The following is a 21,534-nucleotide window of genomic DNA, read 5'->3' on the forward strand; positions in this document are numbered from 1 at the left end:
CTTCTCAGATTTGCATGCCAAATTCAGTTCCAAAATATTTCTCTTTTCAGTTGTTTGAAATGGTTCTCAAATTTGTTGTTTTCATCTTCCTTGCATGAGCACAAATCCAAATATGCATCAGACATTCTTAGAATCTGTCTGTCTTGGAACCTTTTAAATAAATGTATACTGTTGTTTTTAACAACTTTTAAAAATTAATTCATTACAATGGAAAGACAATGAGTTGTTACCCTTCTAACCAACCTTGCCTTTATGTTCTTCAGCTTCCAACTCACACTGTATTTTAAGATATAAACAGTAACTTGGGCAGTAGCACAGCAACTTGATTTGCAGTGTTGTTATTCTGAGATCTGCCTGTTTGCCCAGTTAAGGAATTCAGCAAGCTGAAAGCAAGAGATAAAAAATCATTAAGAGTTTTGGCCTCACACTTCTGCAAAAACTAGGATGAGTGTGTGGATGAGTAGTGTTGATGCTTTTGATCCTTGGATGCAGCCAAATGTGGAGATCATATGGACATGACAGTAACCTAAGATTGTTTGCTCAGGATATCACCAAAGTATTCTAAGATCCTTTCCTCCTATAAACCAACGTATTAAACTTTGACATACTCTCTAGCATGGCTGGTTATATTAATGAAACTCTGGGACACAATTGTTCGCACCCAGGAGCTAATATGTGATAATAGCCAGTTCCACCTTTTCATTGCACTGTAGTTTGACTGAGACCTAATTTAAGGGTGACAGTGTCTGGCAACTTGCCCGTGTGACTGTGCATGGCCCAGTATCTTGTTAAGCTAACCTAGTATAGTTAGATCTGCTAATGTGACACCTGCTGAGGTCACCATCCCACTCTTTTATTCACTTGATGTCTCTGGACTGTTTTCTGTCTCTCAACTTCACTTACTGCAGGGGTTGTTGTAATAAAATAGGGAAAGGAAAACCATATGTTCACCCCAAGTTCCTTGAAGGAAGGGTGGATGGATAGACTGTGTCTGCATTTTTAATTCTGCAAATGATACCTTTCCGTAAAACAACATCCACAGCTGTTGATAACAATGTAGAAGGGTGTCTTGCCTGCTTGGATACCTGTGCTGCTTTCACAGTGCCTGAAAATCCAATGTAATTAGAGTTCTGAAATTTCACTTTTATAATGGGTAGATCTTAGCTATGTCTTACACTGATGGAAGATACATGTGGGTCTGCTCATGATTCGGGATGTAGTAGGCTATGGTAGGATGGAGGAGGTTGGGACATTCACTTCCCTGAGTTCTACTCCACCTGTGCTAGATTGGATTCCCCCCCCCCACACACACACAATAAGTTTAATTCATTATATGTTAAGCTCAACACAGGACAAAAGAAATATTTGTTTAGCATCTTGCTTACAAAAAGCCTTAGTAAATTTGGTTTTATTATTGTTAGTGGCAAGTTTTTGAGAAAGACCACATAAAAATGGAAATAAGCTGGGAACCAACAAGGACTTGAGAGGGGCATCTCAATTTCCCCTTTCCCACTATTTTATCCTTTCCCTTCTCTGAAAGCTCCACAGTCCTCTCCCTTTTTCCTGCTTCCTTCCTTCCACTCCACAGCCCTCCCACCTTTTTCCATCCCATCTTTAGTTTTCTTCCCTTCCCTTCCTCGACAGCCACCCTCTGGGAAAACATTGGCTATATTGTGCAGTGCCAGCTACTGGGTCCAGGTTAAGCTGCATAGTGGGGAATGTGAAAAACTTGTGGAGGTACCTCATTTTCCCATGTATCCCCATCCCCACAATATTTCCTCTTTCCCTTCTCCTGGCAACTCCTCTATCCTCTCCTCTTTCCTTGCTCTCGTCTCTCCTTCCCACCCACGAACCAACATATCTTTTATCTTCCCCTCCCCATCTTCTGCTATATTTATTATTAATTTACTTCAGTTGTACCCCTCCTTTCTCCACAGTGGAAGAACAGTTGACATCATTCTCCTTTTCTCCATTTATCCTCACATCAACCCTGTGAGGTAGATTAAACTGAGATTGTATGAGTGGCCCAACAGCACCTGATTGTTTCCATGGAAAAGTGGAGATTCAAACCTGGGTTTCTCTGATTCTAGTCTGAAACTCTGGGGGGTGAGCAGCACTTGCGTGGTGCCCTGCAGGCTCCTCACCAGACTCAGAGGGCAGCATCCTCCAGGCTACTAGCCCTGCCCCCAATTAATCATCGCTCAATGACCAAAACAGCCTGGCCCAAGGCCTGAATTATGACCATATCATTGTGGTTGCATAGCATTCATTTGTTAAAGTTTGTTAAATTTACAGGGGGGCTGAGTTTTAATCCCAGCTCTCTCTGTGTGTGTTATTTGATTTCATCTTCTTCTGTAAACTTGGGGCTTTTACTCAATTTTGTAGAGAGATTTGTCTGGTCTGTTCATGGTCCCGGTCTCTGAATTTTAAGTATCCACTGATTGCCCCCCAAGTTGGAATGAAGAGTTGGACACAAGGTATTGGTATAACTAAGGGCCACTTTAACAAGTATAATAATAAATGGCAAGGGCAACAAGAACTGCGGCCTGGTCAGGGCCAGGGGTCTCAACAGACCGCTCCCCTGCCATTAGCGAGCAAGAGACCCAGCTCCTGCCAGGCCGGCCCAGCAAGGAGGCAAGCCCCAGAGGGCTCAACCACCAGATGCACATCTCAATGGAAGGCACCCTGTAGCTGAGCCTCCAGGACAGTCTGCATTCTCCCACCCAGGGTCATCAAACCCAAGGGCTGATCCTGCCAGACCTCTAAATCCCCAAAAGGTTTCTGGTCCTCCCCTAGCCGCATAGTACCATAAACCCAGTAAAACCTGCCACTACTAAGGCCAAGAAAAAGAAGGGGAAGCAAATATGGCCGACTACACCCAAGACAGCCCAACCTGGCCCCAGCAGGGTAGTCAAAAAAAACAAAAACCCTGCCTATAAAAGAAGGTAAAGGGCACACCCACCCACTCCCTATAAAAGAAGGGAAGGACTTTAACAAAAATTGGGTGTGTGAATGCGCAACCACCCCCCTAGAACACAGATCTTAAGCAAAAAAGTGGGGGAAGGGCGATACGATCAAACCTGGGGAGGGGAAAGGAGGGGCAACACAGGCCGTTGTCTGGAGCTCCTCTCCTCCCATCCACAGAACACCGCAGCCCCTGAAAGCAAGGCCGGTCTTCGGGCCAGTGCCGTGGAGCCCAGAGACGCTGTCACCACCACTGAAGAGCCACGCCTTCCCACCTTATCAGCGATCCGATCGCTGATAAGGGAAACTGACAAAAGGGGGCCTGAGGAGGAGCGAATAAAACTCTCCCCCCGGCCCTTCAATCGCCCAAACAATGCAGACTGGCCTGGAGCGAAAACAAACGCTTCTGACGATCCTCGCAGACCACGGCAACAAAAATAACAAGAAAAAACAGGAGCCAACACACAGCGCTCCTATTCCTCCGAGCTTCTGCCGTGGACTGAGATAGAGGGCGGATGGTCCTGCCGTTAGTACTGCAAAGCCCTGCCCCCTCCAGAGCACACCCAAATGAGTCGCAAAAGTCCTCCCTTCCCTGCCAGGGAGGCAAATACATTCCCTCAGCCTAGCAGTGTTGCTGCTGGCTGCTAAAAACGGCTTGGGTCATGTTGAGAATTAGACAGTTGTCCACTGAAGGATTGTCACACACTTCCCTCTACCCAGCAGCATAAAGGATCGTGGAGGAAGTGGAATAAGCATCCCAGTTTTCCCTCAACATTTGCAGGGAGATCTAGGGAGCTTATTGACTAGCAGGAATCCAGAAGGGAAAGTTCTTAAGCATAGAAACCTGCTTCAGAGCCCTGTTGCCTGGCAGCTTGCTTGTCCCTGCAGTTGTTTGGGGAACAAGGAGAAGCTGTGTGTCCTCAGCTCCTGAAATTGTTGTGGGGACTTTCCCACAGAAAGGATGAGTAATTCCAATCAGGTTTCCTCCTAAGGCAGGAAAGTATCTTTTAGCATCTTTAGGGACCAACAAGACTTTCAGGGTTTAAGCTTTTAAGAGTCAACACTCCCTTTGTCAGTCATGTTGGTCTGAAGCAGTAGAACAAAGTTTGAGCCCAGCGGCACCTTTAAGACCAACAAAGGTTTGTTCGAGGTATAAGCTTTTGTGTGCAATAACACTTCCTCAGACTGTTTCGTTTCGTTAGACATTGTGATAGTTATAACACCATTTCAGCAAGGATGCTTATAATTAAGAATCAGTATATGCATATAACATCTATATCTTATTAATTGATAGCAGTGATCTCAGAAGCTATGGCAAGTGCTTGGATTGGAGACCTTGAAATTCCAGGACTAGGAGGCAAAGGCAGGCTGTATTAAGCCACTTCTCTGAACATCCTCCATGCCCCACTAGGGGTTGCCAGAAGTCATCATTACTTTCAGGCATACACACACATATACAAATAAGTAAAGTCATAGCATCCTTGAATTTGATAAGAATATAACTTTTGGCATCCCTGGAGCTAAGATTTTAACATTGGTGCTTAATTCATCAGATGAAATCAGCTTTAGAAAATGTCTAATATGTGCCCTGTCAGATCAAGCAGAATTCCTATTACTTTTGCTTTTCTATTTCAGCTTCTTTTCTAAGTTCACAGTGTCTCTTCAGCCTCCTCTAAGCAGAGAGCAAACCTGCCTTCTTTCTGAATCTCAGAGGTACTTCTACTTGCTTTTGATGCTTTTCTTACAAAAATACCCTTTGACCATGTTGTGCATTGTGTCTTTTTTCTTCTTCTCGAGCAGGGGTGTCAAACTGATATGTTACAAGGGATAGATCTGACATAAATGGGACTTTGTGGGGCCAGGCCATGCATGTCATAATATGTAATGCCAAGTTGCAGAGATATAAACTTTATAAAGGATAAAGACAAACATAAAGATTTTTTTTAAAGCTTAAAATGCAAACATGCTGAAAATTCTTTCATTATTTTGTTTATTTACTAGTCTTTGATAACTGATAACTCCAAAACCTTCCTCCCACCCTTTAAAAGATTCATGCCTGAAATGGAAAGGCAGGGGAATAGTGGGAATTGGCAATCCAATTTTTAAAATAAAACATCAAGAAAAAGCACAAGGATCACAGCAGAAACTAAAAATATAAACCAAAAATATAAAATGCTCTAAACCTAGGAAAACATGAAATGGCTGAATATTGCAAGCTTCCCCACCCCCCACCCCCAGTCTACTCATGGCTCTCCTGTGTAACATCCCCCTTTGGCTGTGAGTTCCCAGGTTGGAGTGCTCACAGACACCCATTCTCAGGTCCATTCAGCAGAAACAAGCTGACTCAAAACATCAGCTGCTTATTTGCAAGGAGACAATTCTAACAAACAACAGCTTCAGCAGCATACAAAACTGGAAAGTGAAACTATTTGAGCTCCACTCCATTGAAATACATTGCAGCACAAAGTTGCAAGGAAAATGCAGAATGGATTTACCATTAAGGTCTCTGGACCCAGATAGACTACTCTGGGACTGGAATGAGCCCACAGAGTGAAACAGCAGTCCCTGGGAGTAGCAGAAGTATTCCGGGATTGGAATAAGGTCCTCCAAAATTAAATTCCATTCCCAGAATACTGCTGCTACTCCATTCCATGTTTTGCAGCTTTGCAAGCCCAAAATAACTTCCTGCTGAAACAGGCAAAGACAACTAAAGAACTGGGAACTTCAGCAGCCTCCAGCTTCAAAGGGTGAGGACAGGCAGGGGAGGAGGGGGGGGAGACAAGAGTCATGGGATGGGTTAAAGTCATGGACGAACCATTTCTGTCCCACAGGCCATACATGTGACATGCCTATTCTAGAGTCTCTTTTAGCAATTATATTTTTTTCATTCTTTCAAAACATATATACTTGTTCCTAAATCCCTTCCTTTGATGTGCTTAAACTGCAAAGCTATTTTACTATTTCTCCCACTCCTGTTTCTTTCTTGCATTAAATTCTCTTCAGTTGTTTGTCCTGTTTTTAATGCAGTTTATCAGATATCCTTTTAAATGGCTGATTCTTCCACTGGGTTTTTTTTTCTGTACATGTGGTGTTACATACATGACCAAGTCAAATACAGAGCAAGCAGGACCGAGAGCACTCTCCCCCCTCCCCCACTTTATTTACCATCATGAATTTGTGCACACGCTTTCCATGACTGAGAATGCCTCTTTTCCAGCATTCTTCAGTGGAGCAACAGAGCCCACATGGTGGACATGCAGAGGTGTTATGTTGATACCGGGACACTTTCACTGTTCTCTTTCTTGAAATTTTTTTTAAAAGGCTATATAAAACATGGAGAAGGGATTAGAGGAAAAGGTCAAATCCCTCCCTCCCCCCAACACATCCCCAATTTTCAAACAGCTGACAAGGCTGCTAATTTGTTTTGTTTAAGGGGTCAGCTGCAGAAATTTTGTCTAACGTGCAGTTTGGTCCCATTGTTGGGCTGTACTGTGCAGTGGAATTTTATGGCAATGCAAAATACCATATTGAGTGCAGAATACACTTACCTCAGCTTTCATTTTTAAGAGTTCCTCCCATTACAGTAGTAATACTCTTGAATATGTGGGCAATGGCCACTGAAACTCAGAAGCTAGTGTATGAATACATGAGATTTCTGGTGGTACTTGACTGATAGCTTCTTGCTCTTCACTCTTCTCTATTACTAGCAAATACAGAATAATTTACTTAAAATCAGGCAGTTGGGAAAGTTTGCTAAATTCATATAGCTCATCAAATTTAAGTTTGGTATTTAATTTCTGTTTTAAGTACAAAAAGTACACTTAACCATTCATAGGAAAGTTGAGTGATCTCTTTCCTGCGTGTTTCCATGGAGGGGGGGGAACTAACAAAAAAATTCTGAAAGATATATTTGGAGTAGGGGAAAATGAGGCTAATTGCAGAGCTAGCACAAGCCCCATGGGTGCTTTCCAATCTACTTCAGTGTAGCAAAACAATCTGTGCATGAGTGGGCCACTCCCTGCTCCACAGTGCTTCCTCCTCATTAGAGCCCAGAGTGCACCCTGCGGTTGCTGGATAAGCTTTGGTTGTCATATTCAGGTCAAGCCCAAAGGAGACTGAGCCCTAAATGTTTCCATATCTTTCTTTTTTCCTGCAGAACATCTCCCCATCCCACCCCAAACCCTATCCCCTTGTCTTGGCTTCAGAAAATCTGGATTTTTGTATTGTAGTTATCCTGTAGCTGTCTTGCATCTCATCTTGTCATCTCTATGTCTGTTAAGTGTTGTCAAGTTGCTTCTGACTTATGATGACCTATGAATTAATGGCCTCCAAAATGTCCTATCGTTAACAACCTTGCTCAGGTCTTGCAAACTGAGGCTCATGGCTTCCTTTATTGAGTTGCATTTTGCCATCTAAATAAATGTTTTTGTTGATTGCATGTAGTGCTTAAAGAAAGATAAAGGGAATGATTTGTTTGAATTATCTGTGCATAATTTGATGATGTTCATAATTATAGAGTGTCAGATAGTTCATAGAGAATTCCATTTAAGCAATCCACTCTTCATTTGCACCCAAGAGGGATTGGATGATATCCTACCAGAGACTGCAGGAAATTCTTTCAGCCTATGGACCCTTTATCCAATTTAAGTAACTCTTCTTCCAATAGAAGAGAAGCTTAAGTTGGAGGAAAGCCACTTAGCCTGGAGTGGAAGGATGCAGGCCAATAACTCTGTTTTTTATTCTTTCTTAATTCAAGGTTATATCACAATACATAGCACTGTATAATCTTAATCCACCCTGGTACTGTTTGTTTCCCCCAAATTTTGTGAGAAATACAAGACATCTTTCTTGTTGCTATGGTGTAAGTACTTGACACTGATCACTGTAGTTTGGTAAGTAATATCATCAATATTAGAGTCTCCTAATGATGTAGTGATTTTCCTTCTCTTGCTAGACCAGTTGATGTAGGATATCCAGAAGGCCACCCTGGAGGACCTGGAGCATCTCAATCAGATTTCGGTGTCGGCATTAAGTGGAAAGCATCAACCAGGCCCTCACACACAGGGCAAACCTCTGTTTTATCTCAAGGGAGCCGAAGCAGATCTGGGACATTGCCCAGCGATTATAGGTATTCACAGGAAAATGTGAATGAAAAAAGCAAAGATTACAATGTGCTGCCTCCAACTGTTTCTGAGCGGCAAAACACAGATGAAAACCACCTCTGTCAATCACAAGGCAAAGGAGAAGAAAGCCTACAAGCAGAGCTGGGGCAACTGAATAAGAAACATGGTCCTATACCTCAGAGATCTCCCACACCTAAACGAGATAATAAACACAGACGGCAGGACAGTTCTTTGGCATCAATTCCTGCATCATCAGAGTCTTTACTGACAGCAGCCTGTTGGCCAGTTCAGTCAGTGCCTCCTGTTTCTTCCAGTGTGGTTGCTGGTCACTTCTCTCCTTCTCACACTGTGAAGGTTTCTGGAAAATTAGGAAGCACTGAGCTGCCAGAGGCGCCACAGCTGGTATCCATAGAGAATGTTTGTCAGCACTTAGAAGAAAAAACACCTCTCAAGCCTGAACCTGTGCCATCTTCGACGTATCACTACCTACAAAAACCGGGAATGGAAACATCAAGGTCTCCTTCACCACAGTTTGCTCCACAGAAGTTAACTGACAAACCTCCTGTAGCTGTCCAGGATGAGAATCCCACAAGGTACGAACATTTGTCTATATTAAGAAGAGATGTAAAAATTTGGGAAATTGTATGTGTGTGTGGGGGGGGGGAATTGGGAAAATTGAAATATATGCAATATTTATTTTCCTGTTCCTTATGCTGCCATACCATAGGGATCTTAATTTTTGCCATCTAAGAGGTCAGACGGAAATTAAAAGTTGAAAGCAGAAAAACAAGTTCTGTAGTAAACAAAAGAAAGTAGTCACAATAGGTAGGATTCACAATATCAGAAGTACCAGCATCTTTTGATATCAGATTAAACTTTATTATAACATTAAAACCTCTGAACTCTTTAATAATGAATTATCATTAAACACATTGCAGCATATTAATTGTTGCCAATATTTATATTTAAACAAAAATGAATTCTTGAAAATGTTGTATATGTCTACAGTATTAAGAGAAATCATTATCTTGTACTAATATCTAATACGATAGACTGACTGACTTTAAAAAATTGCATACTTCATATCTGAGTAAACATTTATTTTTCATTTCATTAATTCCAGAAGCAAACAAAAAACCATTGGAGTTTTTTCATAGTTTCATATAAGCTTTTTAAAATTATCACCTAAATTTTGCAATTTTTCCACTGGAAAAAATTAGAAAAGATCCTCAAAAAGACATTTGCCCTCCATTTTTTTCCTATCTCCCCTCCCTGAATGATATGAATTGAAAGCAAATCATTAATCATTAAATTAATGATTTGCCCTTATCCCCCCCCCCATGTCTGTCTATTATATTTTCCAGTGTGATTTTTAAATGATATGGCACATTTCATAGGCTTGATATAATTTTCTTACTGTACAACAATAAGGACTCAGTAACACTGATAATTCCAGCCAATTCTATTACTCCATAAAAGTTTTTGCTTGTTTTTTCCTTTTATTTATTAAATAGCAATAGTGTAAAATTAGTTTTTGCGTGAAGGAGAATAAAAAAATTTCCACCTGGAAATTCCATTGAGCCTTCTCATTCCCTAAGTACATCATTCGTCCAACAGTAAATTCTGAACAACTGAATTGTTGTTTCAAACAACTTGGTTGTTTATAATCAAAGTGAGATGGGCAGCTTTCGTTATAATGTCATCAGTTGTTTTATAGGTGTATAACAAAACAGTGTTGACAAAGTCCACACTAACAAATGGTCATGGATGAGTTATCCTACAAATCAGTAACTTGTTGAAGAAAATGAAGGAGACAGTAGCTATAAATGAACAGTTTTATACAATGGCAGGAAGTAAGCACTAGGACATCCCAAGGGTAAGTACTAGGATAAGTGTGCTATTTGATTTACTTCCCAAATCATTTGATCTCGAGGGTAAGTAGTTCAGATAGTCGAATTTGGTAATGACACTAAGTTATTCAGAATGATTAAAAATCCAAGGAGTATCTGAAGAATTCTAAAAATGGTCATGTGAACAACCCCTGATGTAGCCAGTCCTCCGAGAGCTTACAAAGCTCTTTTTTGTAAGCTCTTGGAAGATTGGCTACATCAGGGATATGTGGCCTAATATGCAAAGGAGCTCCTGCTAGAATTCCACCCCTGGAAGTAATCATCCTTAGGCCCACTGTATTGGGAGCGTACTTCCTTTTTTACTTTTGTCTTGTGGTTGTTAACCTTAGAAACATGTTACAGCAGAGAGTTGTGTTTCCATCCCCTGCCAGTAGCTGGGGGGACCTAGCAACCCTGTGTATACTGGAAGACCCTCACCGATGGGTGTTAGGCTAATACATGATAAAATTAAACCTCAGCACAAATAACAGAGCTCCTTGTTCTCCTCTTTGATAGTATAGTTAGTTAAACCTTTTTGTTTGTTGCAGGATCATTTTCAATTTTTCATGGTGCAAATGCAATTGTACAATTCTCAGCTTATTTTAATGAAATAGTTCTAATCTTGTGTTACGTTATTATGTGTAGTAATACACATGTAGGATACACAGGCATATAAAGATACATAATATTTGCTGTCTCATAGGATCAAGATTACAAGAGTATATCATTAATTCCTGTGCAATGAGGGAACTCTCTGTCAATGCAAGTCACTCTGGAATTTCTGGAGTTCCTCGTTTAGCCAGCTGTCTTACAGTGTATGTAATTGAATCCACCCCAGGTCACAAAATGCATTACTGGACTCAGTAGCACACAAGTTCTGTGACACTAGGCATGCCTGCATCAGCAGAGCGCCATTACAGTCAGTGGAGTTGTGCCCAGTGTGCTTGAGAAGACAGCCAGGCAGGCAGGCAGAGTGATTGAATTTTTTCACCTGCTGGGGTTTTCTTTGTAGGGGAAACATGTCAAGATATGGGAAGGCTTGCAGCAGTGTTCTCCTCCCACCACAGTTTTCCAGAAGCACTTGGAAAAGTCCTTTTTCAGCCGTGGCTGTTTATAACATGTCAGTGCATGAAACAAGTTGTAAAACAAAAAATAAAAGCAAGCAACTTTTATATAGAACTGTGAATATCCCAATGAACACTAGCATTGTAATTAATTTTGTGAGCCAAACTAGCCTTTTTATTTTTCAGATATTTAGTAACAAATTTGGACAGTTGTATTTAGGTGACTGTCAGCCCTGAACTGTGCATGTCTGAGTTTTTTAGACATTCACAAAATTTGTTTAGGCCTGTCAGTTTTCACATGTTGCTGATGCTCACCAAGTGTCAGCCATTTGCTGTAATGTATAAGTAAGCAGGCAACTGTGGGTTATTTATGTTAGATATTCCAGTCTGTTAAAGTAAAGTTGTAAATATACTGTGTCTCAATTTTTGCTACTCATGCCAGGGATGCACCTTTGTTATGCACAGATAACTATTACTTACCGCAGATTAACACTTACATCATAAATTTTGTCCCATAAAAATATAGAACTGTGCCAGAAGATGTTCAAATGGTCCTGAGCATATCTTGCTAGTTACTTATAAAATATTCAGTTGTAATTTTTGAGCAGAACCGAAAACATAGGTTCATTGTTGTGCCTTCAGTTCAGGCACACAAGGCCAGCTGTAGAGACTAGTTTCACAAAGCCAGCATTTTCTAGATCTTTTGGAGTACTCCCCCTCCCCTCCGAGCTGAGAGTGGTCACATGATGGAGACAGGAAAAGCTGTCCTCCCTCAGTTCTCACTTTGCCAGCATGAAAAGAGAATGAATTGGTACTTCCAGCAAATTGTGAGTGATTATGAATCTCATTATGAATACAGTGTGTTGCCCTTTGACTTGGCCATAGCACCTAGATATTTACCAAATGTGTGGCCAAAATATTAGCCTACTTAACCCTCCAAGGCTGCTGCATCTATCCTTATCTGGATGACTGGCTTTTTGTGGGTTCCTCTTACAATACTCTTAGGAAAACATTTCACTAGCCACAGCCACAGAGGAGGACTTAGGCTTCCTCATTAACTGGGATAAATCCCAGTTACAACCCTTTCAATTCATTGAATGCTTAGGGACTCACATGAATTCTCTCTTTGTCAGAGCCTTTTTTCCCATTCAGATACAGAGGGCTAGAACAATTAAATTCCTTATTTCGCAATTCCGGAAAGTAAGACTGCAAAAAGCAATGTGAATCCAAGTTACTGGGTGTAATGGCTTCCATAACAGCATATATTTTGTATGAGGCCCCTTGTATGAGGAATTTCCATGCATTTGCAATTAATACAGACCCATAGTGGTGCAGGATATCCATCTCCAGATCAATACTGAGATCCACCTTATGGTGACTGGATGACAGAAACATATTTGGAGAGGTACCCTTGAGAGCCAGTTTAGTGTAATGGTTAAGTTTGTGGACTCTTATCTGGGAGAACCAGGTTTGATTCACTACTCCTTCACTTGCAGCTGCTGGAATGGCCTTGGGTCAACCATAGCTCTCACAGAGCTGCCCTTGAAAGAGCAACTTCTGGGAGAGCTCTCTCAGCCCCACCTACCTCACAGGCAGGGTCATAGTGACGGGGGAGCCGGGGGCAGCCTGCTCTATTAAACCTCCCCTTCCCTATGTAGGGCCCCTCTGTTGGAGGGCCTCCAGGACCAGCGAGGGGGAGAGCGGCAAATAGAGAGAGAGAGAGAACAGCAGCACGAAAGACGGGGACAGAGTAAGAGAGTGGCTGAGAGAGAGAACAGCGCCACGAAAGAGGGACAGAGTAAGAGAGTGGCAGAGAGAGAGAGAACAGCACTGCGAAAGACAGGGGCAGAGTAAGAAAGTGGCAGAGAGAGAGAGAGCAGCAGCGTGAAAGAAAGGGGAACAGAGTAAGAGAGAGAGAGAGAGAGAGAGAATGCCAGCGCAAAAGACCAGGGGGATAGAGTGAGAGAGCAGCAGAGACTGAGAAAGGCAGAGTGAAAGAAAGAGGGACAGAGTAAGAAAGCAGCTGAGAGAGAGGGAGAGAGAATGGCAGTGCAAAAGACAGTGGGACAAAGTGAAAGAGCGGCAGAGATATAATGGCAGCCTGAAAGACAGGGGGACAGCGGCAGAGAGAGAGAATGGCAGCCCAAAAGACAGGGACAGAATGAGAGAGTGGCAGAATGGCAGCATAAAAGAGAGGGGGACAGACAGCGACAGAGAGGCAGAAAGCAGGAGAGCGAGAGAGTACCCGCAGCGAGAGAGCACCCGCAGTCCCCCCCCCCCGGGTGTCTCCACCCCAAATTGTCTGGTTACAGGCCTGCTCACAGGGGGTCTGTTGTGGGGGAGGAAGGTAAAGGAGATTGTAAGCTGCTCGGAGACTCTGAGATTCAGAATGAAGGGCAGGGTATAAATCCAATATCATCTTCTTTTTCTACATTTGATATTCAGGTGCTTACTGATGCCTCCCTAGTTGGGGGGGGGCATAATGAAGGTTTCTCTGCCTGCAGTTAGTGGGATGAAGGAGACTACACTAAGCACATAAACTTTTTGGCATTAAAGGCCATCAGGCATCCCTTGCCTCTTTTACAGGTCTGATTGAGGGGGAAACAAGCGCTAGTCACCACCGACAACATGGCAGCAACATATTATGGCTCGAAGCAGGGAGGAACAACTTAACTTTCCTTTGCAAAGAGGCCACATGGATTTGGGAGTGGGCAATAGAGCATCAGGTCACCCTGTCATCAATTCACATAGCAGGCCAGGACAACATCATGGCAGATGCTCTGAGTACAGACACTTAGAAAGCCACAAATGATCCCTGATCGACAAATACCTAATGCCAATCCTCGAATCATTGGGCACCCCTTCGACAGATCTTTTCACATCAAAGGACTATATAAAATGCCCACTTTTTAACTTCTGTGTGGACAGGGGACAGATTCCTGGGGGTTGCTTTCCAGTTCTCATAGTGTGGGACCCTTTTATTTGCCTTTCCACCCCTTCTCATTATTAACCAAGGTGTTGGCCAAACTGAAGATAGATTAGACCTCCTGTATCCTTTCAGATGCAGACACATACGCACACACACATCAAATACAAAAATACCAGGGGGGGGGGAGATCTAGAAAACACTGGAAGCTTGTAACACTAGTCTCTCCATCTAGCTCTGTGCTTACACAGTCCCGTGTGTGCTTGCACTGAAGACGTTAGATAAAAAACAGTTACAGATAAGTGCAGCTCTGATTTACTTTTAAAATAATTTTTCTCCATTGAAAACTTTTAGGCAACAGAATCTTGAACCCCTATTGCTCTCCATCTCCCAGGCAGATTTCCCCACCAAACTTTTTTCGTTCCCTTCAGTGTTTCCCAGGAACTTGAGGGGAAATACAGGCGCTGTCTTGTTTTGTAAATCCACTCAAAATGGCAGTGTGTGTGTGTATGTATGTATAAAGGTTTAGATACTGCTGATGTAAAAACTTTCTAATATATACAGATTTGAATTTTTAGAGCATTCGACAGAGAGGTGTTGTAGCTTAGTTTTAGAGTTTCAAATTCTTAGCATTTCTAGTTTTCTCCCTTTAGTTATCTAGATACTCCCTTCAGAAATTATAGTCTTCTACTGACTCTTGAAGTGCTTAAAGCTTTTCCCCTTTACATTAGGCCAGAGTTCTCTTCCCAACCCCTTTTATTGTTCTCCTCCCAACCCCTTTTATTGTTCTCCTTGTCCCTAAGAAGCAATAATTCTTTTATTATTTGGCTCAAATTGGAGTTCTCTCTAACTACCCAGACAATTCATGCCAAATCCTTCTTCCAGTATTCTGTTATCTGTATAAAGCAGTTTTGTAGCTTTCTTGAGAAGGTGAATTCTCCCTCAGGGTAGTTCTAATATAATAAAGACAGAGGAGTTTCTCTTCTCCTCTTTGTAGAAGAACCTTTCTGATTATCCTGTTAGAAAACACTGACTTCAAATGTCTCTCCCTCAGAATCCAACTCTTTAGCTATTGAGCCAGATAAAAGACAAAGGGTGGTTTCACATGAGAGATTTGGCCTGACCTAACCCTGCCTCCCATTTGGATTAAAAGCACACACATGAGCACATCTGCCCTCCAAGCCTTACCCGTTCTCATCCCGTTCCCAGATGATCCAAATAGCCAATATCATAATGTCCCTGTATAAAAGGATATTATAGCATTGGAAAAAGTCCAGAAAAGGGCAACTAGAATGATTAAAGGTTTGGAACACTTTCCCTATGAAGAAAGGTTAAAACGCTTGGGGCTCTTTAGCTTGGAGAAACGTCGACTGCGGAGTGACGTGATAGAGGTTTGCAAGATTATGCATGGGATGGAGAAAGTAGAGAAAGAAGTCCTTTTCTCCCTTTCTCACAATACAAGAACCCGTGGGCATTCAATGAAATTGTTGAGCAGTCAGGTTAAAATGGATAGAAGGAAGTACTTCTTCACCCAAAGGGTGAGTAACATGTGGAATTCACTGCCACAGGTGGTGGTGGCGGCTACAAGCATAGCCAGCTTTAAGAGGGGGTTAGATAAAAATATGGAGTAGAGGTCCATCAGTGGCTATTAGCCACAGTGTGTGTGTGTGTGTGTATTTGCCACTGTGTGACACAGAGTGTTGGACTGGATGGGCCATTGGCCTGATCCAACATGGCTTCTCTTATGTCCTTATGATGCTTCCCATCTGCATTGAAAAGCTACCTGGATCATCCCGGTAGTATCTCTCTGAATCACAATTAGGTTGCATTATCAGCTGCTGTCTGAATGCCCTGGCACGACTCATAAGCAGAGGAGCTGTGTGATTGCGCCAAGCTGTTTCTGGCAAGGTTGGGTGTTTTTTTCCTAACCCGTCTCCCAAGGAGTGCTTGGGCGCTTCTCTGCTTGGATGCACACACCAGGGAGCCTTTAAAAAAAAAAAAAAACCCTTTCCACAGCAGGTCTGTGGTTGAGGCACGTTAGCAATGTGAATGGGCAACCAAGGACTGCTGGTGGGATCCTGCCACTTCAGCAGCAGCTGTCTGATAGCCTGGAAACGGATCAAACTGAACCGGAGTTTTTTTGCGATAGGATAAAATGGTGTCAATTTCACAATGCAAAACCAGCCAAAATGCATAAGACCTTTATTCCACCAGATGTTTTTATTTCTCTAACAGCTGATGCTGACCAATCAGAGAGCATGTAGAGCAGTCAATCACACAAACTCTCCACTCCAGGATAGATTAACTCCTGAACCCCCTGACTCTCTGAGACTAGGAACATTTTAAAAACCTGCTTTCCTTTTATTTATTTTATTTTTTATTTATTTAGATTATTTATATTCCACCCTATCCCAAAAAGGGCTTAGGGCAGATAACAGCATTATAAAACAGTATAAATAACAATTAAAACACGATGTATCAATAAAACAATCCAATCCAGTAAAACAATACAATTTGCAATCCGTCACAGTCTTATGTGCTTATTTGGATAAAAGTCCCTCTGAACAAGGTAGTGTTGATTCCGAGTAAACGTATAGGTTGAGCTCATACGTACGGTAGTGGCAAACCTCAGTTTGTAATTGGCACAAATGCAGTTTATTGTAATGCTCTCATACTTTAATCTGTCCTTATCTGACATACAGACAATGATTGAATGTTTCCAGGTTTGAAAAGATTCTGTTCAAATTCCCGTTTGCTATAATGTCCAAATGCAGAGACCTGGGCAAATTTAGATGTTTTTCTTCCATAAACCAGGATTCTAATATGCTGTCACATGTTATACACTCTTATATAGTAATTGTTGTTTTCTTTCCCCCAGAATTGAAAGAGTGATGGATAACAACACAATGGTCAAAATGGTTCCTATCAAGATTGTACATTCTGAGAGCCATGCGGAGAAGGAAAGCAGGCAGAATCTTCCAAGCACAATAGAGCCTCCTGCTTTGCCAAGTGGATTGGAGAAAGATCAGATTAAGACACTCAGCACTTCTGAACAGTCCTACTCACGTTTCTGTGCTTATACAAGGCAAGGTGTGGAGTCAGAGCCTGAGAAAAAAAATAGATTGCCTTATTTGCAGCCTGCTGAAGCACCAGGAACCAACTTGAAGGACAGTGATGTTCCTGCTCATGCAGTTAGCTATGTGAGAGCCAAAGAAAAGACAATTGATGATTGGAAGTCAGAGGAGTTAGCCAGAGAAATTGTGGGCAAGGATAAATCATTAGCAGATATTTTGGACCCTAATGTGAAAATCAGAACGACAATGGACCTGATGATGGGAATCTTTCCAAAAGATGAGCATCTCTTGGAAGAAGCACAACAGCGCCGAAAGCTTCTTTTAAAAGTTCCTTCACCAAAAGCCTCAGAGGACAAGTAAGTAGAGATTTCTTTCTTGTAAACCAGTGGGAATGCCCTTTATTTTATCCTATCCATGCATAAATCTGTGTTCAACTTTTTCAATTAAAGGAATCCTATAATAAAACCACACACCAGGACATATAAACAGATTGCTAATCTCATCCAACATAATATTTCTAACAGTGTCCAGAAAGTCTAAGCCAGTGTTTCCCAAAGTGGGCGATATTGCCCCCTAGGGGGCGCTGGAATGATTCGGGGGGGGGCAGTAATATCCTTGGGTACAATTGGGGGGTGGTAAATAAAAATAAGGGGGCGGTGGAAGCATAAAGGAAGAAGAGAAGAGAAGAGGGTATGAGGTGTCAAAACATCACGCTTCTGGGTGGGGTCCAGAATTTCTAATTTAGAAATTCCAATTAACAAAAATAGAGAGTTCCTTTTTGTCTGCTACTTAGTGCGAATTCACCCAATTAGACTAGTAATGAGGACCAGAACTCCTTCCAATTAAAATATAAGAAGAATGCAGTTTATTTACAAAACAGAATAAAAAAATAGAGGTTTACAGATAAACACGAAAGAAACGAAAAACCTTACTAGTCTATGCTAGCCAATACTTGCTATAGCTAGCGCTTCTCAAGGTTGCTTGCAGTTTCTCTCTCAGCAGTACAGTTCAAGTCAGGACAGTGGAAGCACTGAGGCAATTACACAAACTTCTCTAAAGAATTTCAACCTGTAGCATGCTCCTCACAAGGTTTTCTGCAGAGCGTCAAGCTTCTTATAGTTCTCTGGTTACCAGGTGGTTGCTTCTGTTGATTTCAGCCAACCACAATGCCCTAAACACAGAGACCCATTTCCCACTCACCTTACGCCACTCTCAAGTTCCTCTTCTCAGCAGGGCTTCCCTTCAATTTTACACTATCTGCCCCAGGGCTGCAGCTAGTTGTGGTCCGCTTTTTCGCACCACAAACAGAAACTGGGTTTTAGAGGTTTCTGTTTGCGGCACGAAAAAGCTGACACTAGCTGCAACCCCAGGACAGATAGTGTGAAATTGGACGGAAGCCCCACTGAGAAGAGGAGCTTGAGAGCAGCATAAGACAACTGGGAAATCGGTCAGAGTGTCTTCTGCAGGGCCAGCGCATGGTAGGAGGTGGGTAGGTAACCACCTAGGGTGCCACCCTGCCAGGGGGCTCTGCTGGGCACCCCCTTACTCTCCCTTCTCTTGTGGCACGATTGCCCCAGCTGGTGCTGCCACGCGCCACTTTTCTTCTCAGGGCAAACATTGCCTGCGCTTGTCAGATGCTTCCTTGGAAGATCCTACGAAGAGTGCCCCATTTTACCACTGTCCACTGCTTTCAGGTTGAAAGCGGCGGGGCGGGGCACCTTCCCATTGTATTAGTTGGAGCTGTCAAGGGGAGGGTGAATAATAATTGCAAAGAAATTTCAAAAATTCTCTGTGTATGGGAATGTTACTATGTTGATTTTATAAAATGATTTTAGAATTTCAAGCTTCAAAGTGTCTTCTTTACAACATCTTTGTTTACTCTGTGTGCAAATGTGTCATTGCATTTTTTAGTCCAGTTCTTGAAGGCAGATTTCCAGGGGGACGCTGCGTAACTTTTTTTCTGAAAAGGGGGTGTTAGGCCAAACAAGTTTGGGAACCTCTGGTCTAAGCGTAAGCATGATGATCGCTTTGCCCAGCATTTGGTACTGAGAAATATCATGGAAGTTCTATTTAACTATTTATTATGGCTATTAAGAGCCTCACTTCTGTTTTTTTTTTTAAGTCAGAGCACACAAACATAAATTAGCAGCAATATTCAGAGACATAGACAATATGCAAAGTTATTGCCATGGAAAATATTGCAAGTTATCTCAAAGACGGCAGTACGCTTTTTTTACTCCAGGTTCACTAAGTACACAGAGGTCGATAAAGAAGTGATTCATCTTAACTATAAGTTGCATAGTAGAGAACGTATATAAAGGGTAAAGCACTGCAAGCACTGGTGATCCAGGTGATATCACATCAGGACATTTTCTTGGCAGACTTTTTGAACATATGAACATATGAATCAGACCTTTGGTCCATCAAAGTCAGTATTGTCTTCTCAGACTGGCAGCAGCTCTCCAGGGTCTCAAGCTGAGGTTTTTTACACCTATTTGCCTGGACCCTTTTTTGGAGATGCCAGGGATTGAACCTGGGACCTTCTGCTTCCCAAGTAGATGCTTTACCATTGAGCCACCATCCCTCCATCACCGTCCCTCATCCTTTTACAGGATGGTTTGCCATTGCCTTTCCCAGAATGTATATAAAACCAGAAATATTTTGAAGCTACATGGATTTGGCTCTTGGATTACTGATTTCACTCATAACATGGCCTAAAAGCATGTTGATGAGGGTGCTGCACACCAGAAATTGAGCCATTTCACCTAATTCTAAGGAAAGTTTTATCATGCATTTGTGACAGTCACTCCAAAAATATGCCCATGGCAGTTAAACATAATGTGGGAATCTATACAGCTGGCTTTTATCATTAACTGAAGTGTAGGTACAGTCATTTGAGTAAGTAGAATGTCATTTTGAAAGTTCAAGGGTAGCTGTTAGCCATTCCACAGGAATGGCACTCCCAAATAGAAACTGTGAGCTGTTTCTGCTGCTCAGAATGGTGAAAAATGTTCAGCTCCATGAATTCATCAGCACTAGTTTTCTTTTACTAAAACATACATTTATTTAAATTTATTGGAATATGTGCAATTTTTTTGTTGTGTTGTGATTTAATTACAAAATAAATCAATAGTATGAACTGTTTTGTTTCTAAGCAAGCTCAGAGAAACAGAGAAGATTCCAGACATTTATGAATGAATGAAAACTTTTTCACAGAATGATATTTTTCTCTGAGTTTCTCACAGTTACAAAATTGCATGCTCAGCTGTATGGGAAAAAAAAGTAGAGTCAGGAATGGCACCACTTACATGGCCATGGCTGTTTTGTCATATGAAAATATGGGAAGCAATGTAGCTATTAATAACTATTTATTAAGTTGATATTCCAGTGGCACCTTAAAAACTTGTATTAAAAGCTTTTAATTTTTATATTAAAAGATAACTGTTTATTAATTACTGGGCACTTTCATTATGTTCACATAAATACATTCCACTAGACTGGCAATCTGTTCCGTGATGGCTTGCATAAACATGCCTGTTCTCCCTCTCTGTTCCCTGTCTGTTGCACTCCTGGGCATCCATAGAAGTTTTAACATTCAAAGCAGGTATATGCTCCAATGTAAGTATGGTTGAGCTCTTAGATAAAATCTACAAATCAGTGATGTGCTTTTATGCATTGAATGGTAGGTCTAATTTGAATGTTCTGCCTTCATGTGGATGTTGAGAGGCGGGATGGACTCACTATGTTGATGGAGATGGCAAGTGTGCCCTCAGTCCCATACCACTTGTAAGGGAGTAGCTGAGGGATGTATAATTCAGTTTTGCTCACTTTGACTGTAGCAGTGTTATGAGATTCATTTGGAAAGAACTTTTACAGTGATTTTAGAGAAGCTTAAAAAGAACCGTATGTGAAATAAGAAATAGAGTTTATGGGAAATAAAAATGCAACTATGATTGTCCAGACATCTCCTGCTTAAACAATGCCCCATGGTTTTTATGGTGTGTGCTTGTTTTTTGGTCCTCATGTTTTCTAACCAAGTAAAGGTAAAGGTAGTCCCCTGTGCAAGCACCAGTCATTTCCGACTCTGGGGTGATGTTGCTTTCACATTTTCATGGCAGACATTTTTACAGGGTGGTTTGCCGTTGCCTCCCCCAGTCATCTACACTTTACCCCCAGTAAGCTGGGTACTCATTTTACTGACCTCGGAAGGATGGAAGGCTGAGTCAACTTTGAGCCAACTACCTGAACCCAACTTCTGCCGGGATCAAACTCAGATTGTGAACAGAGAGCTCTGACTGCAGTACTGCAGCTTTACCATTCTGCATCACGGGGCAGTTTTTCTAACCAAAGGGGAGGGGGGATTGAGATTAATTTCCAAGCAGGTCACTGAGAACGTCTTGCTTTTCCTTATGGAAAGTTTTCTACCTGCTGACCTCCTGCTTCCTCCACCAGTGACTCTGACCAAGCATGGCATTTTCATTGTGGTGTGATGTG

At 42.0% G+C, this 21,534-nt stretch overlaps 1 protein-coding gene across 3 annotated transcripts in view; it reads left to right on the forward strand.

Moving 5' to 3' along the window:
- Positions 1-21,534, forward strand: part of SHROOM2 (shroom family member 2) — a 173,340-nt gene that overhangs the window by 141,963 nt on the left and 9,843 nt on the right. For 2 of the 3 annotated variants that reach the window (XM_060233944.1, XM_060233946.1), the window contains 3 exons: positions 4,600-4,677; positions 7,919-8,680; positions 16,845-17,396. In XM_060233944.1, coding sequence (XP_060089927.1) covers positions 4,600-4,677; positions 7,919-8,680; positions 16,845-17,396 — 1,392 coding nt within the window. The remainder of the gene's footprint in view (positions 1-4,599; positions 4,678-7,918; positions 8,681-16,844; positions 17,397-21,534) is intronic. The other variant, XM_060233945.1, reaches the window with a different exon arrangement.

The sequence above is a fragment of the Heteronotia binoei genome, chromosome 3 (assembly GCF_032191835.1).
Source record: "Heteronotia binoei isolate CCM8104 ecotype False Entrance Well chromosome 3, APGP_CSIRO_Hbin_v1, whole genome shotgun sequence".
Taxonomy (NCBI): Eukaryota; Metazoa; Chordata; class Lepidosauria; order Squamata; family Gekkonidae; genus Heteronotia; species Heteronotia binoei.